Source organism: Polypterus senegalus, chromosome 4, assembly GCF_016835505.1.
Source record: "Polypterus senegalus isolate Bchr_013 chromosome 4, ASM1683550v1, whole genome shotgun sequence".
Classification (NCBI taxonomy): domain Eukaryota; kingdom Metazoa; phylum Chordata; class Cladistia; order Polypteriformes; family Polypteridae; genus Polypterus; species Polypterus senegalus.
In genome coordinates, this window is record NC_053157.1 from 74,612,327 (window position 1) to 74,631,859 (window position 19,533).

The following is a 19,533-nucleotide window of genomic DNA, read 5'->3' on the forward strand; positions in this document are numbered from 1 at the left end:
CAAAAAATATGAAGCGTCTATACAAGCATATTCATAAGTGCAGCTACTGCGGAAACAAAGCACACGGTGGAAAAAGTCAATGTCCCGCTATAGGAAGACAGTGTAAAAAAAAAAACCAGTGCATGCAGTGTGTCACATCTCAGATAAAGAGGAAGACGAATCGATGAATGAAACCTCTTATCTTTACAACAATTGACAAACACGGAATGTAACTTGAACACAACACATTGTACAAATACGACCCTGATTGAAACAAATAATGATAATCAAATCCTTGATGACAGCAACACTCAATAACACTCACAAAACAATTACTGTATATTGACAATCATGTTACGTTATTTTTAAAATGTTCCCTTTTCTTTTTCATAAGTTCTTTAACACACTACTTCTCCACTGCGAATATATATATATATCTCGATCTACATACTCTCAAGTAGACAAGCCACATGCTGTGGCGCAATCGTAGAGGTTTCGCCTCTAGCGCCGACATCCGAAGTTCGATTCCCGAGAGGGGATGTACTGAGTATTTATGCCGCGCTTCCCGATTCATTTTAACCTCGCATCTCCTTGGTTTGGGACGTATGAAAAAATATGCGGTTAACGCAGAATCATGTTACGTTATTTTTTAAATCTTTCCTTTTCTTAGCACAAGCACAGCTGAGAAGCTTCGATGTATGTACTCCATAACAAAAAATAACGCATTTAATCACACTTTCAATTCCAAGCAAAGGGGAACGTTTGTCAATGCATGATTTCCTGGTACATCGATTACACTGATGCACACATCACAGCTACAAAAATGTTAGAGTCGGAATGTAGCGCGTTCCTACAACTGATCGGAGGAAAATTTCATTTAAAAAACTACCCGAGCGAAGCCTTGATAAAAGCATGGTTTTGTGCACACTGAAAAGCAAGCAAAATTAGATGCATTACAGAAAGTGAACTTTGTGGCTCTTACTGGGGATCATTGGACTTCCGTGACCGTTAGTAATTCTAATTACATCTAATTACAAAATGTTCAATGATCACACTGTTTTAGCCTAATGTACAAAATAATTTTGGCTAAGGTTACTCAGAGTTTAAAGATTAAGTTGGTCAAATTACCTTTTATGTTTCTGACTTATTTTTTAAGAAGAAAAACTGCACTTTATGTTGAAATTTTGGTTATTATTATTTAAAGACAATACCACTCTGAAAATGTACTTAAAGTACTTAAACTACCACTTTATTTTTAAGTCTGCCCAATTTTAACCAGGGATGATATTTTTGTTTCTGTTTTAAATTCAAATGCAGTTTAAAAGCATTTTTTCAGAAATTAAAAGAGCTTGAGTTTACAATATTCATGTCCATGTCTATTATTTGATTCTGTCACCCACTAAAACCCTTTTAAATTAAAAAAACATTTGCGATTTGGGGCAAATTTACGTGTGCGATTACATACGATTAATCAAGATTAATTATTACACAGCCTCTAATTAATTGGATTAATTTTTTAATCGAGTCCCACCCCTAATATACAGTATATATGTAGATATATATGTAGATTTGTATATATATATGTATATACAGTATATATGTAGATATGTATATGTGTATATATATGTTTATATATGTGTGTGTGTGTGTGTCTGTGTGTGTATATATATATATATACATATATATATATATATATATATATATATATATATATATATACTAGCAAAATACCTGCGCTTCGCAGCGGTGAAGAACTGCATTAAAATTTTTATTAAGAAGAAAATTAAACTTTTTTAAACTGAGGGAAAATATGCCAATAATTATTTGTTAAGGATTTCTTTGTATACCATGTTGTCAGTTCGGCCCTCTGGTTGTAACATGACCAAGCTGTGCGATGAGCTTATTCTTGAGCATGCAACTTACAGTTGTGTGAACAGTAATCTTGTCTCAAATCTCACAGCTTGGATTGCTGCTGTCATAATCGGTTTGAGTTTCATGGTTTGTTTCAATTACGACAGTATTTGCAGGATTTGTTGTATTGAAGTGACATTTGGCATCTGTCAAGTGTTGTAAGCACACAACCGGTTTCATCGATAAAATCACATCCAGCTTTTGAGAGTTTAAACATTCATAAACATCAAAGTGTCCAATACTGAAATCGTCACCTGTGAATCTAAAATGTTTAAGAGGCATTGGCGGTTGCCGAAAGGTGTAAAATATTTGGCCATTTCGGTACACTTGAAAGCGACAACCGAACAATTCAGCGGTAGCCATCAACTCACATGCAGAACCATAGGTGAAGGGCTTAAGCATTTCACACTTATAGTGCTCCTGTGTAGTATAATTATCTCCTGTACCGTCATCAGTCCACACCTTGAACCTGTCCCAGTCATTCAATACATAAGACAGAATGTTCCTCCGGATATCAAGAGTGAGCCTGATATGGCCGTGCAATATGTAACAAAGAGAATGGAAAAGGTAGGTGCCATCTCCGGGCATGGAAACCACTCGGTAAGTGACAGTTCTTTGATCAATAGTGATCACCTCGATAGACATGGTAATGGGGGTTGGAATGATAAAGGAAATGGGTACCTGAGCAATGTAAAGTAAGTGTAAAATACCTATACAATAACTATAATTATAATAAACAAACAATAAAACAGCGGAGAAGCCGTGGATTAAACAAAAAGGCTGTAGTTATCACGTGAATCCCGTGGCGAAGCAAGGAAGGGAATGTAGAGGCCGGAGCGACGGACAGTCTTATATAGGTAGGCAGCCAACAACGTGGGAGGCATTGGGATGGGGGACCCAATGCCACCTCACACGGTGACCGAGGTGCAGGCTATGGATGTATATATGTACGTAAGTAGGATTCAGTTAGCGTTGGGAACCCGTGTACCAAATTTCTTGTAGATGGGCCCATAAGTAACAAAGACTGTTGAAAAGTTCAATATGGCGGCCGACAGTGGCATCATACCACCGAAATAAGTACATACATTAGTTTTGGTTAGTGCAGGGAAGCTGCCTACCAAATTTCGAGAAGATGGGGCCATAAATAAGAAATTTCAACCTGGCGAACGTTGTTGACCGTTATGACCATTACGCGTAGAATTTCGAAATGAAACCTGCTTAACTTTTGTAAGTATCCTGTAAGGAATGAGCCTGCTAAATTTCAGCCTTCTACCTACACAGGAAGTTGGAGAATTAGTGATGCTGGAAAGTTCAATATGGCGGCTGACAGCGGCGTCATACCACTGAAATAAGTATGTACATTGGTTTCGGTTAGCTCAGGGAAGCCACCTACCAAATTTTGTGAAGATGGGGCCGTAAATAAGAAAGTTCAACATAGCGGACGTTGTTGACTGTTATGACTGTTACGCGTAGAATTTCGAAATGAAACCTGCTTAACTGTTGTAAGTAAGCTGTAAGGAATGAGCCTGCCAAATTTCAGCCTTCTACCTACACAGGAAGTTGGAGAATTAGTGATGTTTGAAAGTTCAATATGGCGGCCGACAGTGGCATCATACCACCGAAATAAGTACCAAATTTCAGCCTTCTACCTACACGGGAAGTTTGAAAATTGGTGACGTTGGAAAGTTCAATATGGCGGCCGACAGTGCCGTCATACCATCGAAATAAGTAAGTACATCGGTTTCGATTAGCGCAGGGAAGCCGCCTACCAAATTTCGTGAAGATGGGGCTATAAATAAGAAAGTTCAACATGGCGGACGTTGTTGACCGTTATCGACCGTTATGACTGTTACGTGTAGAATTTCGAAATGAAACCTGCTTAACTTTTGTAAGTAAGCTGTAAGGAATAAGCCTACCAAATTTCTACCTACATAGGAAGTTGGAGAATTAGTGATGAGTCAGTGAGTCAGTCAGTCAGTGAGGGCTTTGCCTTCTATTATTATAGACTAGCAAAATACCCGCGCTTCGCAGCGGAGAAGTAGTGTGTTAAAGAAGCAATGAAAAGAAAAGGAAACATTTTGAAAATAACGTAACCTGATTGTCAATGTAATTGTTTTGTCACTGTTGTGAGTGATGAGTGTTGTTGTCATATATATATATATATATATATTTACACACACACACATAAACATATATATATATACATATCTATACATATACAAATATATACATACATATATATCTACATACATACACACACACATATATAAACATATATATACATATACATACATATCTACATACAGTATATACAAACACAGCTATTTCGTATCAGTGCAATACGCTGTTTGTTAAAACAGTTGACTCCCGCTCTTACGTGCAATAACAAATCAAATCATTCAGTTGTCTTTGCTCATATGTCATTTTAGAGCTGGACGCCAGGCATCTTTTTTTGGCCACAAGTTCGTTTGTGTTTGGTGTGAGGTTCTGTGTTGTGGAGATTCTCAGGATGGATTGCAGGTGCTCATCAGTGAGGCGACTCCTGTGTGCTGTTTTGTTAGTCTTTATCACTGAGAAGAGCTTCTCACACAGATATGTGCTACCAAACATGCACAAGGTTCGAGCCGCATGTAGACGGACTTTTTTTGTTCTTCAAAGTCACCAAAGCACCGTGCAAACTCAGTGCGCAATAACTCTAGTAAGCGGTAAGTGTTCGGCAAGGCAGCTGAAGCGCTGCATTATGGGATCTGTAGTTTATTGTGTTACCAGCGCTTCATATACCCGGGCTTTAATAACAATAATACAGTATATAAAATGATCTCGCGGGACGGATATAATTACACGCGGCCGGATGTGGCCCGGCCCTTGAGTTTGACACATATGGACTAAATAGAACTTGAAAAGATATATTTTTTCAAATGTGATCGCAATTCAGATAGAGTTGGCAGACTACAGCCTGCATGCCTCAATAAGTCATCCTCCTCGCTCTTACTTTTTTACCGTTCATCTAATGAATACACTGAGTATGGCTTTACCAAAACAATCATTGATGGCGAATAAAGTATCCATTATTCGAGTATGTAGGCGGGATATATATATATACATATATATATATACCAGCGTATCGCAGCGAGAAGTAGTGTGTTAAAAAGGTAGAAAAAGAAAAGGGAACATTTTAAAAATAACGTAACATGACTGTCAATATACAGTATTTGTTTTGTGAGTGTTTGCTGTCATCAAGGATTTGATTATCATTATTTCTTTCAATCAGGTTCGTATTTGTAGGATGTGTTGTGTTCAAGTTACATTCCGTGTTTGTCAATCGTTGTAAAGATGACAGGTTTCATTCATCGATTTGTTTCTTACTGCATCAATAAACAGCTCGTCTTCTTCTTTATCTGAGACCTGACACACTGCATGCACGGGTTTTTTACACTGTCTTCCTTTAGCGGGACATTGACTTTTTCCACCGTGTGCTTTGTTTCCACAGTAGCTGCATTTATGAATATGCTTATCAGGCGCTTCATATTTTTGCTGCCTTTTCAATTGTGTAATTCGGTTTTGTTCAGCTCTTTGGAACTGTTGCTTTTTATCTGTGCACTGCGTCAGTTCACGTGAGCCACTCGGTGTACTTGCATCGAAGGTTCCCAGCTGTGCTGGTGCCATCTCGTGCTATGTCCATAGCTTTATTTAATGTTACCTTAGTCCTGGCACTTAAAACTTTCTCTCGCAGTTTCGCTGAGTTTGTGTCAAACACCACCCTGACCATCTCATCTTTCTCTCCATAAGCACAGTCCTTCACCCGTGAATATTTACCCGTGGCAGTTTGCTATTGGATTGCCGCTGACGGACGGCCTTATATGGGCAGGCACTAAATTACAAACGCCAGCGGCAGTTTGTCTATGAACTTAATTTAAAGTGTAGGTTTACATCGTGCTTTGTTTCCGAAGTAGCAGAACTCATGAATATGGTTATATATGTCGCTCGCTTCTTATTGTTTCGCTGCCTTCTCAATTATATAATGCATGTTTTCTTGAGCGCTTTTTGAGGTCTTCCTGGTTTTCTATGTACTGCGTGATTACGTGGGAGGCGTGATGATGTCACACGAAACTCCCCCCCACGGCGTTGAAGCTCATCTCCATTACAGTAAATGGAAAAACTGCTTCCAGTTATGACCATTACGCGTAGAATTTCGATATAAAACCTGCCCAACTTTTGTAAGGAAGCTGTAAGGAATGAACCTGCCAAATTTCAGCCTTCCACCCACACGGGAAGTTGGAGAATTAGTGATGAGTCAGTGAGTGAGTCAGTGAGTGAGTGAGTGAGTGAGTGAGGGCTTTGCCTTTTATTAGTATAGATATATATAGATAGATATGACAACAACACTCATATCAATGACAAAACAATTACATTAACAATCATCTTACGTTATTTGTAAAATATTTCCTTTTCTTTTTCATAACTTCTTTAATACACTACTTCTCCGCTGCGAAGCGCGGGTATTCTGCTCGTACTTAATAATTGCTGGGTTATGCTCCAGCTGCCCCAAGAACCTGCCCTGGATAAGCGGGTTAGGAAGATGGGTGGGTGGATGAATGGATGCCTATAACATCTGTTCAGCTCTTGCCACTTGATTGAATGCTATGTATCTGCTCAATAGTCTCTCTGACTGAAGCACACATGAGCATTATCAGTCTAGTGGTAGCAGGCAATATCTTTGCAAAATAAAGAAATATGTTTCTGTATTGTTAAAGAATATAAGCAATTATACATGTGGACTTTTCAGTTATTATTGTCTAGTTATCTACAGAGCTGAGACAGCAATATATACAGTATCTGTGTATCAATATAAATGTCAATAAAAGCTTGGGGATAACTTTCTGAGGTGAATACATGATGATGATGGTGAAAGTTGGGTCCATGTTCATTGACTCTGCTAAAGGTCAGGGACTGCGAAACACTGGATCCTGGTTCCAGCGCACAGGGCCGTGTCATTGGACTTGGTACTCCAATACTGGTGGTGCGGTGAAGGAGATCGATAACATCCTTGTTAGCAGAAACTGGAGGCTCTTGAAAAACTGCAGGGTCTACAGAAGTGCCCCGTTTGTGAATTCTGACCACAGACTTCTTGTTTCTACTCTGAAGATCCAGCTTAGGTCCAGTGGGTTACCCCCACTAGGAAAACGAGAGTGGACTTGGCCAGACTCCAAGATCAGGCTGTTTTTAACAAGTTTGCATGTGGTTAGTGTGAGGAACTTGCGGACTTCGGTGCAATTGCCAATCCTAATGTGATGTGGGAGACCTTCAGTGACAAGACCCTGAAGGTTGCTAAAGGTTGTGTTGGTGTTACCGGTGTTCCCAGAAGGAGGTGTTTCATCTCGCAGGGAAGTCTGGATATCATTTAGGGAAGTGTCAGCGCAAGCCTCGATGGCAACTGTGGTCTGCACCAGGAAATGAGGATGACTGCAAGGGCTCTGAGGGCAGATAAGGAGGCGTTTGTTAGAGGAATCTGTGAGCAAGTGACAGACCATCTGTGATCTAGCGGCCCACGTCCTGCCTACAGAGAAATTAAAGCATTATGCACATCCGAATCTGTTCCTCAGATAGTCACAGTCAGGGCGGCTGATGGAATGGTCCTTATGGATGAAACTGCATTTGTGACCTGGTGGGCTGGCAACTTTGACCAGCTGTTCAAAGCTGATCCTCTGGCTAGGACGTTGGATATTTCTGGGTCCACAGTTCTTGAGGCTGATCCTCCAATTAGCTGTGAACCACCCAATCTCACTGAGACTGCACAGGTGGTGAACCTGCTGAGGGAGGGGAAGGCTTCAGGGATCTGTGGTATCAAAGGTGAACTTCTCCAGGATGATGGATAAGACTGGAAAACGGTTGTCCCTATCTGGAAGAGGATGAGTGTTCGCCTGGATTGTGGAAACTACAAGGGGATAACACTGCTGGGTAAGGTCATTGCTAGGGTCATCCTCAATAGGATCCGTGATCACTTGCTCACCTACCAGCAACCGGAGCGGTCTGGTTTTACGCCTAATACATCTACCATCGACCGCATCCTAGCACTGAGGGTTCTTATGGAGCACAAACATGAATATCTGCAGAGTTTCTTTGCAGCCTTTCAGGGGTGTGTTCTTGCTCCTACTCTGTTCAATGCTTGCATGGACTGGGTGTTGGGCAAGGTTGTGGGGGTACAGTGGCTGTTGTTGAAGAAAGATTCACTGATCTTGACTTTGCTGACGATGTTGAGTCATTGGAGGCTGATCTGGGCTCTTGCGAGTGTCCTGGATAAAAACCAAGATCCAGGCCTATACTGACCTCTTGGGCACAGCCATCAGCAGTGTGTCTGTCTGAGAGAGTGTCAACCTTGTCGAGAGGTTTACTTACCTCGGCAGTGACATTCATGTCTCTGCTGACTCTTCCTTTGAAGTCATTAGACAGATTGGTAGAGCATGGGGGATCTGTACAAAGCGATGAAAGTCCAAGTCTTTAGAGTTCTGCTGCTTCCTGTCTTGCTATATGGTTGCGAGACATGGACGCTATCCAGTGACCTGAGACTAAGACTGGACTCCTTTGGTACTGTGTCTCTTCAGAGAATCCTTGGGTTCTGCTTGTTTGACTTTGAGTTCTGAATAAGGCATATTACTTGCATTTAAAATTATATTGTTTATTAAATATTGTTATTAATAACGGTTTATGTGCTCAACATCCAAACACAATCACTCATGAGTTCTGAAGTTTGTGAAAGTTTATAGTAGACAAAAATGAATAAGTGAGCTTAGCATATAGACTTGAACTCTATAACACTTTATATTTGATTTCAATAAAATAGGTCATCTCTTGCATTTTCAAAGGAAACGAAACATGCCGTCTCTCGTAAAGTGATATACTCAGCATTCTGTTATGTTTTTGCTAACAGCATGTTCAGCTGGCAGAATCACACCTCTTCTGAAAGAACAGACCATTAGCCAAACTAGCTGTCAGTGAGCATTTTCTTAGAAGGTGTGATTTGTGTAGCCTCCACTTATCTCTCTCTCATTCTGACAGATTTCTGGGTTTTTATCCAGCTCCTTACTTATTTTGATAAAGTAGATAGTGTCCATCTGGGAAGTCATTTACAAAATTAAACACAAACATGGCATGCCTTTAAAGATTATTTCAGTTTGCCAACTTCTGTAGCAGAGATAATGACATACTTATTTAGGATTTTCAATTGCCTGAAAACATGCTCCATAAATTAGGGCTTTCAAAATGGCCAGCAAAGTTGTGTAGTGGTTACTGATGTCTTGCAGCTCTAGGAGAACAGTATTGTTTTATTTGTTAAGATTACCCCTCAAGGTAGAAGGATCAGTCAGAAAGGATTTTAAATGAATGGCATGGATTTTCTTTTGTTAAAAACAAACTAACAATAGCAATCACACATAGTAGGGAATCAATGGCATAAAGAAAACAGCAACCAAAATCCTCCAAACAAAAAAGAATCCAAAGCATTATTGCACTTGGTGTTACAATCCTGCCTTTCATAAAAGGGTGGAAGCCTCCAAAAGCCACAGAAGACCTTCTTTACAGGTCTGAACTCTAAGAATAGGCCTCACTGAAGTAGCCTAGCCCCAACTCAAAAAGCAGGCTTTCTAGTCTGCCTTTACCAAAAATGGGCCTGAGATTTTTAATGTCTAAATATCTCAAAATATCAAAAGGTGAGAGAGGTAGGTAAAAAAGAGAGGTAAAAAACTGAAAAAAACGTTGCATAAGAAAGATTTCAAAAATTAAAAAAAAAAGAAGCAGAATAAAAACAAGAGCGAAAATATGTTTTGCCAAACAAACAAAGCACATAACACAAACCAAAAACTGTACCTTAATCAATGCAGGGTTCAAAATGAGGATATCCACACAAATCAATAATTACAAAATCAAGAATAAGGAATCAAAAAACATACTGCCAAACCGTAGCTTTTCCATTTATAATGCTGGGGCCAGTTTTCCAGCCAAATAATCAGGTTTCCCCACCTTGTTTGGTTTAACATGGAGGAGGCAGGGTAGTTAACGTAGAAAGTTAACATCTTGAAACTTAACATAATACAAAAATAAAAAATGATTATTAAGGACAACATGACTGAAAGTCATAACACTACATTATCACATATTTACATACTTAGAACACATACTGGACAAGTGAGCTGCTAAGGGTCAAAAAAACAGCCCAACACAGGAACTGAACTGGCAAGCTTGCAGTTTAAAGTCTAATAGCTATGGCCAGATATTAGTGAGGGCTTAAAGGGACATTAGCTGGAGAATAGAAGAGACATATTATAATCATATTTTATCAGTGAAAACTATCCCACATCTCGAAATAAAATATATAAACAGATAATTGAAAAAGGTAAACAATCAACATTAGAGAACGAGTTATATTAATTAACAGGAGGTTCTAATCTGGCAAAGTCTTGAAATACCAGGCAACACCAAGTCTGAAGCTTTTTTGTCCAAGTTTTTATTTAATTTGTCATTCAAGCCATACCTAAAATACAGTACATTGGAAAGAAGTTGCATTACGCAAGAGCATAAAATGTGCAGAAAGGGAAAGAGAAAAAAAACCATATAAAAGTAAACAAAGACAGTGCTAAATTCACAAAGTCTAACTGATACTTATTGTATATAAAATAGTCAAATACTACTGCTAAAAATAAATAATTATGTATATAAAAACTGGCATGTTATGTGCTTGTTACAGAAAGTTTAGCAGTCTTATTGCCTATGGAAAGAAGCTATTGCACATTCTGGCTGTTCTGATTTTATGGAGTGATGTCTCCTACCACATAAAAAGAGATGGCAAAAGATTGAACAGCCCATAAGGGGGCATTAGGAGTCTCTCACAATGCCAAGGACTTTCTTCTTGCATCTGACCCTTACAAAACTCTCAGCCATATATAAAGCCGTGTCAGGGATGTGGATCTAAAAAAGAAAGGGAAACCACACTGGAACAAAAGCACTGCTTTGATGCTGGGTGCCACCAGTTTGCAAAAATGAGCGGAGAACTTGCTTACTTTAGGGTTTGAGCTACCGTGAAAATGTGCGTGGCTTTACACCAAGTTTAGGTTTTATACATTGCGATTTGAGCATGGAAATGGGCGTACACAACATTTTTGTGTGTACGCACTGTTTGTACATGAGGCCACTGATCTGAACCCTACTGAGAATCTCTGGACGATAATTGTAAACAAAGTTATGGCAGAGAAACCCGCTACAGTTAATCAATTGTGGAAGAAGCTGGAAGATGATTGGAACACAATCAAGCCAGAGCAGTGCAAGATCATGTCATGTGTCCAGTGCATGGTCATGTCCTGCAGGCGCAGATGTGCCAAAGTCAATGAAAGCAAGGGCCTCTATAATTCTTACTAAATTATGAAAGCTGTAATTATCAAAAAAAATTGACAAAATTTATCTGCTTCTATTGCAATACAATTGTAACAGTTCTCTAATTTTGATCACTGCAGTTTTCCAAAATTATATGTTTTTTGTTGAATGACTTTTTTTGTCATGGTTATTTGCATAGCAGAAATCATATCCTGGTTTTCTTCAAATTTTCTTAAATTAAATAGTGACAAAACTGAGGTTCTCCTAATTGGTACAAAATCAACATAATCCAAAACTGATAATTTTTCATTTGTTATTGATAATTCTTCTGTCTCCCCTACCCCACAGGTTAAGAGTCTTGGTGTCATCCTTGACAGTACTTTCAATACAACATCACACCACATCAATAACATCTCCCGGTCTGCATATTTCCACTTGCGTAACATTAATTGTATTCGCCCCTCCCTCACTCCCCACACCACTGCTATCCTTGTTCATAGCCTTGTCACTTCTCGTCTGGATAATTGCAATTCCCTTTTCTTTGGTCTTTCTCGCAAATCTCTTTATAAGCTTCAAACCCAAAATTCAGCTGCCCGCGTTATTACTAGAACCCCTTCTATTCACCGTATCACTCCCGTCTGGCAGCAGCTTCACTGGCTTCCAGTAAAGTTCCACATTCAATTCAAAATTCTTCTTTTAACTTTTAAGGCTATCCACAACCTTGCCCCTCCATATCTGTCTGACCTCCTCCATTTTGCCATTCCCTCCTGTACCCTTAGATCCTCTTCCTCTATCCACTTGACTCCCTCGCCCGTCTTACCACTGTGGGGTAACTGAATGCTCTGCTCTCCAGCTCAGGAATTCACTACCATCTGAACTTAGAAATATTGAATCATTTTCACTTTTCAAATCTAAACTTAAAACTCATGTGTTTAAGACTGCTTTTTCTCTTTAATTACAATTGTTCTGTCTGATTTTAATTTTTGTATTTTAGTTTTGTTTGTAATCTGTGTTTTGTCTATTGTTCGGTGTCCTTAAGAGTTTAGAAAGGCGCCTACAAATAAATAATATGTATACAATAGATGGATGGATTATTATTATTATAAATGCAGGGAACAATATTATTTGGCCATGTCCCTGCCTGATTGCCGTGTCTGTGTATAGGAGAATGGCAGATCCTGATACAATAAATAACCATGATGTTCCAGTTTTGAAGCTGAATAAAGATGGTTTTGATAAAGTACTGAGACTCAACCTCATGTTTAGGGGTGCAAGACAGGGAATCACATGTCAGAACACCTATAACTGCTATGAGTTTGAAGTTTGAGCAGTGACAATTACTAATATTTGAAAGAAACAATTTTCATAAATTGTTCTCTAATTTTGATTGCTAATGGCAATAGATAGATAGATAGATAGATAGATAGATAGATAGATAGATAGATAGATAGATAGATAGATAGATAGATAGATAGAACTATATTTTTCCCAGGGGGAAGTATATATACATGGGCTTTATTTTATTTTTTTAATTTTATATTCTGAAGACAATCTCCTAATGTTAATACAATTTGAACTGAACAAAATCTAAAACAATATACTAAACAACAGCAAGTAGATATCTACCTCTGACCTTGACGTCAGAGGTTTATTGATCCCTGTTAAAGACTGGGTAAATATATGAGTAGAGAGTTACAGAACTCTAAACAACAGAGAGCATGTATTCTATTTTGGAGTTATAATAAATAAAATCAGAAGCAAGAGTCACAAATTTGGTGAGTTTCATTATTTGTCCAGAAGGATAAACAAGCAGCTCTTCAAAATAATATGATACAAAAATAGTTAATGCTGCTTATTCAGTTTGAGTAATGGACTGTTTTCCTTTTTGTAGGATGGAGAATGAGGCTATTCACCTGGAAAAAAAACATGTTCATAGCGTATATGAGAAAACTGCCCCTTACCTCAGTGACCTTCGTTGCAAAGCCTGGCCACGTGTACGTCAGTTCCTTCTCGAACAAGAGCCAGGGAGCCTTATCGCAGATATAGGTAAGAAAAATGATGCAAATGTAGAGCAAATTTTGAAAACTCATTCATTTCACAGAGGTGTGTGGTTAGTGCTACTGTCTCTCTTATCCAGGAGGATGGATTCAGATCGCATTACAGTCACTTTCTCTTCAGTGTTTACATGTTTTGCATGTGTCTGTGTGAAATATTTCCAGGTTCACCAAGCACCTTCAGCATTCCAAGGCTTTTCTGGTTACGTTATTTGTGGATTCTAATCTGGCTTAGTGTAAGTACATTTGGGTGTGTAAAAGAGTGTGCCATGCAATGAATCTTTACCAGGGCTGGTCCTATCTTGCACCTGATACCATTTGGTAAGGTTTAAGCTGCATGAACAAGTTTAATAAAAACAAATTCACAACATGGATGGATTGGAACTATTGGTGCAGATTAGTCTATCTTATGTGCAACAGTATATAGTTCTTACTAGCTCCTTTATGAGTAAAGATGAACCTTCAAAAAAACAAAATATTAATTAAAAATAGCATCACAAAATATAAAAATGTATGCATAATTATCAGTTATCAACGTATAAGTGTTATGAGGGACTGCTTCAAAGCTCTATTAAAAATAACTGCTGTTATTAAGTTTGGCAGTGTGAGCTTTCATAATCTTGTACAGTCTGCCAGTGAAGACTAGAACAAGACCTTTAGACCCAGGTGGCTATGGACTATGATTATTTGGAGTGCAGTTCTGAGGATATTTTCTTGACTGGTGAAAGTTCTATTCCAGTAAAGGCATTGCTTTTACCTACTACTGTATGCTGGTAAATTCTGAATTTTAAGAATGGAACCACATAACAGCTCAGAAATAAACCAAAGAGGAAAAAGTTCAAAAAAGCTGTCTTTGTTAAAAAAAAAATTAAAGGAGGGGTGATGTTATAGAGCAGGGGTTCCCACACTTTTTGGGCTTGCGAGCTACTTTTAAAATGACCAGGTCGAAATGATCTACCTACATTAAAATTATATATATATATATATATATATATATATATATATATATATATATATATATATATATATATATATATATATATATATATATATAATAAAAGGCAAAGCCCTCACTCACTCACTGACTCATCACTAATTCTCCAACTTCCCGTGTGGGTGGAAGGCTGAAATTTGGCAGGTTCATTCCTTACAGCTTCCTTACAAAAGTTGGGCAGGTTTTATATCGAAATTCTACGCGTAATGGTCATAACTGGAAGCAGTTTTTCTCCATTTACTGTAATGGAGATGAGCTTCAACGCCGTGGAGGAGTTTAGTGTGACATCATCACGCCTCCCACGTAATCACGCAGCACATAGAAAATCAGGAAGACCTCAAAAAGCGCTGAAGAAAACATATAATTGAGAAGGCAGTGAAACAATAAGAAGCGAAGCGAGTGACATATACAACCATATTGATGAGTTCTGCTACTGAAACAAAGCCGATGTAAACCTACACTTTAAATTAAGTTTATAGACAGGCTACGCTGGCGTTTGTAATTTAGTGCCTGCCCATATAAGGCCGTCCATCAGCGGCAATCCAATAGCAAACTCCACTAAATATTCACGGGTTAAGGACTGTGCTTATGCAGAGGAAGATGAGATGGTCAGCGTGGTGTTTGGCACAAACTCAGCGAAACTGCGAGAGAAAGTTTTAAGTGCCAGGACTAAGGTAACATTAAATAAAGCTATGGACATAGCGACATGGCACCAGCACAGCTGGGAACCCGATGCAAGTACACGAGTGGCTCACGTGAACTGGCGCAGTATACAGATAAAAGCAACAGTTCCAAAGAGCTGAACAAAACCGAATTACACAATTGAAAAGGCAGCAAAAAATATGAAGCATCTGATAAGCATATTCATAAATGCAGCTACTGTGGAAACAAAGCACACGGTGGAAAAAGTCAATGTCCCGCTAAAGGAAGACAGTGTAAAAAACCCGTGCATGCAGTGTGTCAGGTCTCAGATAAAGAAGAAGACGAGCTGTTTATTGATGCAGTAAGAAACGAATCGATGAATGAAACCTGTCATCTTTACAACGATTGACAAACACGGAATGTAACTTGAACACAACACATCCTACAAATACGAACCTGATTGAAAGAAATAATGATAATCAAATCCTTGATGACAGCAACACTCAGTAACACTCACAAAACAAATACTGTATATTGAAAGTCATGTTACGTTATTTTTAAAATGTTCCCTTTTCTTTTTCTACCTTTTTTAACACACTACTTCTCCGCTGCGATACGCGGGTATATATATATGTATATATATATATCCCGCTCTACATACTCGAATAATGGATACTTTATTTGCCATCAATGATTGTTTTGGTAAAGCCATACTCAGTGTATTCATTAGATGAACGGTAAAAAGTAAGAGCGAGGGAGGATGACTCATTGAGGCATGCAGGCTGTAGTCTTGGCGTCAACTCTATCTGAATTGCGCGATCACATTTGAAAAATATATCTTTTCAAGTTCTATTTAGTCCATATGTGTCAAACTCAAGGGCCGGGCCACATCCGCCCGGTGTAATTATATCTGGCCCGAGATCATTTTATATACTGTATTATTGTTATTAAAGCCCAGGTATATGAAGCGCTGGTAACACAATAAACTACAGATCCCATAATGCAGCGCTTCAGCTGCCTTGCCGAACACTTACCACGTTAATCAAGTCTACCTTTTGATGCTGCAAGTTATTGCGAAGCTAGAGTTATTGCGCACTGAGTTTGCACGGCGCTTTGGTGACTTTGAAGAACAAAAAAAGTCCGTCTACATGCGGCTCGAACCTTGTGCATGTTTGGTAGCACATATCTGTGTGAGAAGCTCTTCTCAGTGATAAAGACTAACAAAACAGCACACAGGAGTCGCCTCACTGATGAGCACCTGCAATCCATCCTGAGAATCTCCACAACACAGAACTTCACACCAAACAGAAACGAACTTGTGGCCAAAAAAAGATGCCAGGCGTCCAGCTCTAAAATGACATATGAGCAAAGACAACTGAATGATTTGATTTGTTATTGCACGTAAGAGCGGGAGTCAACCGTTTTAACAAACAGCGTATTGCACTGATACTGAAATAGCTGTGTGTGTATATATGTAGATATGTATGTATATGTATATATATGCTTATATATGTGTGTGTGTATGTATATATATATATATATGTATTTCTGTGTATATATGTGTGTGTATGTATGTATGTGTGTGTATATATGTGTGTGTATATATGTAGATATATATATGTATGTATATATGTGTATATGTATAGATATGTATATATATATATATATGTTTATGTGTGTGTGTGTAAATATATATATATATATATATATATATATATATATATATATATATATATGACAACAACACTCAACACTCACAACAGTGACAAAACAATTACATTGACAATCAGGTTACGTTATTTTCAACATGTTTCCTTTTCTTTTCATTGCTTCTTTAACACACTACTTCTCCGCTGAAGCTGGTATTTTCTATACTATATAAAAGAAAAGGCAACTTTCCTTTCTTTACACCTTTTTCCTTTTATCCCAAACCAAAGCCTTTCTCTCTTAACACTGCAGAGGACACAAAACTAATTTTCTTTAAATGCCGGTAAGGCACATTACCAGAGGCACAAATTTGAATGTTCACATAGAAAATGTAATTTCAATGTACCTGTACTTCTTAAAACGTTAATGTTTTACTGTTTAATAACTTATAGACTATAATTTATTATTTTTCCCTTGCACTCAGTGACCAAACCTATACACACACATATAGACACATACAAACATACACACAAGTATATGTATGTGTATATATATACACACATACACACACACACATACATACATACATACATACATACATACACACATGTATATAATTTGTGTGTGTATGTATGTATGTGTGTGTATATATGATGTAGATAGGTATGTATGTGCGAGTGTGTGTATATGTAGATATGTATATAGATATGTAGATATGAAGATATATGTATGTATGTATGTGTGTGTGTGTGTGTGTGTGTGTGTGTGTGTGTGTGTGTATATATATGACAGCAGCAATCCAAGCTGTGAGAAAACAGTAAAAAGGAGGCGTGTCAGACGTCGTAGTACATTTTCTGATGCAGCTACCGAAAACAACTTTGTGACGCTGCCGCCAAATACACAAAACAATTACTTTGACAATCATGTTACATTATTTTTAAAATGTTTCCTTTTCTTTCTCTTTCCTTCTTTAACACACTACTTCTCCGCTGCCAAGCACGGGTATATATATATATATAGATAGATAGAGAAATATATATATAGATAGATATGAGAACAACACTCATATCAATGACAAAACAATTACATTAACAACCATGTTACGTTAGTTTTAAAATTTTTCCTTTTCTTTTTCGTACCTTCTTTAACACACTACTTCTCCATGAAGCCTTGGTATTCTGCTATATATATATAGATAGATAGAGATATATATAGATAGATAGAGATATATATATAGATAGATAGATAGATAGATAGAGATATATATACATAGATAGATAGAGGTATATATATATAGATAGATATGAGAACAACATAGATAGATAGATAGATAGATAGATAGATAGATAGATAGATAGATAGATAGATAGATAGATAGATATGAGAACAACACTCATATCAATGACAAAACAATTACATTAACAATCATGTTACGTTATTTTTGAAATTTTTCCTTTTCTTTTCGTACCTTCTTTAAAACACTACTTCTCTTGGCCTGGTATTCTGCTAGTATATATATATATATATATATATATATATATATATATATATATATATACTGAGTATACTTTATACATAAAATATATGTTGTCGTACCTTGCATAACTGAATAACCTTTATGGCACAATAACAATTCAATACATTTATGGTCACTACAGTATTTGGATTTAATAATCTTCATGTGGGAAAAGACTGACTCACATAAATAAGTACAGCTGAATAATGTAGTTAAGGAGGTAACACATTTCCTCATTTTTGGGTACTTTTCCTCAGAGTAAGTTCCCAAACTGTCCAAGAGCCCCAGACTTCAGCTGAATGTCATCCTGTAGTGTCAAAATCTCATCCTCCACTGTAGAGGAGTTTTAGGTGAAACAGTGTTGCAATTTTTGATGCGGGTGAATCACCCTTAACATCTTCCCTGAATGGATAGCACTTAAATGTAGCGATTGGCTCAAGTAAAGCTGTCTTGAAACTGTCTGTCAAAGTCTTAAAGGCAATTTTGAATCTGCTCTGTGTGGTGTATGCTGTCAAGTTCCGCACATGCCTTCCATTGCGTCTCCAGCTCTGACGCGAGGTTTTGGATGTTCCCCAAATCAAGGCGCTGCAGCTTTGAGGACAGATGTTGCATTTTTTGTTTGAAAGAATTAACTGAGCTAATCATATTGACCATGGAGTTCTCTTTTCATTGCAGCTGTAAATTAAGCTCATTCAACATGTTGGTTAGATCGGAAAAAAAATGGCAAGTCTAGCGGCCATTGATCCTTATTAGGTTGCTTGTAGTCTGCATGTTTAATGACAAGGAGAAACTCCTTTTTCTCTGGCCAGGGGTCTTGATATCTCAGCAGAAATTTCTCACTAGCCATCTGTCTCATCGAAGGCCTCCTTTATCATCTCTCCATCTTGGAAGGACTTTTTATGCTTAATGATTGAGTGACTCACCCGGAACGATGCTTTGGTGTGTCTGCCTTTGCTTCTGAATTCAGCCGAGTGAAAAATGACAGCTGTCCGATTAACTGCGATTTTAGTTCCCCCTCCTTTTTCTTTCTCAGATCGCTTTTCGGAAGGAAGCCAGCTTCGTAGTTTTTATGAACAGTTTGAAAGTGCCTTTCCACATTTTCCTTCTTTGGAATAGCAATGATAGATTGACAAATCAGACAAACGCACTTCGATTGTGACATTTTGTGCGAAAAAAATTCTCTTCCAATTCCACATCCAGCCCATACCCTCCCCAAACAATTTTTTTTTTAAATGCCTTCTTTAGTCGATGTAAATTGGAAGGCTAACTAGATCACAGCCAGAGTTTTTCAGTAGCTCACGCGTTTGATCGTGCATGCGGGACGACCCGTGTTAGAAGAAAAGAGATCTCAGACTGGCCGTCCTGTATGTCAAGTCAAGTGGCAAATACCATAGGGAGGATATATAGACTAACGTTTAAAACATTTT

General features: G+C 38.0%; 1 protein-coding gene across 2 annotated transcripts in view; it reads left to right on the forward strand.

Annotated features, from left to right (window-relative positions):
- The window catches only part of LOC120527464 (probable tRNA methyltransferase 9B), a 107,067-nt gene that overhangs the window by 67,830 nt on the left and 19,704 nt on the right, over positions 1-19,533 (forward strand). For both annotated transcript variants that reach the window (XM_039750903.1, XM_039750904.1), the window contains exon 2: positions 13,145-13,299. In XM_039750903.1, the coding sequence (XP_039606837.1) occupies positions 13,145-13,299 (155 nt within the window). The remainder of the gene's footprint in view (positions 1-13,144; positions 13,300-19,533) is intronic.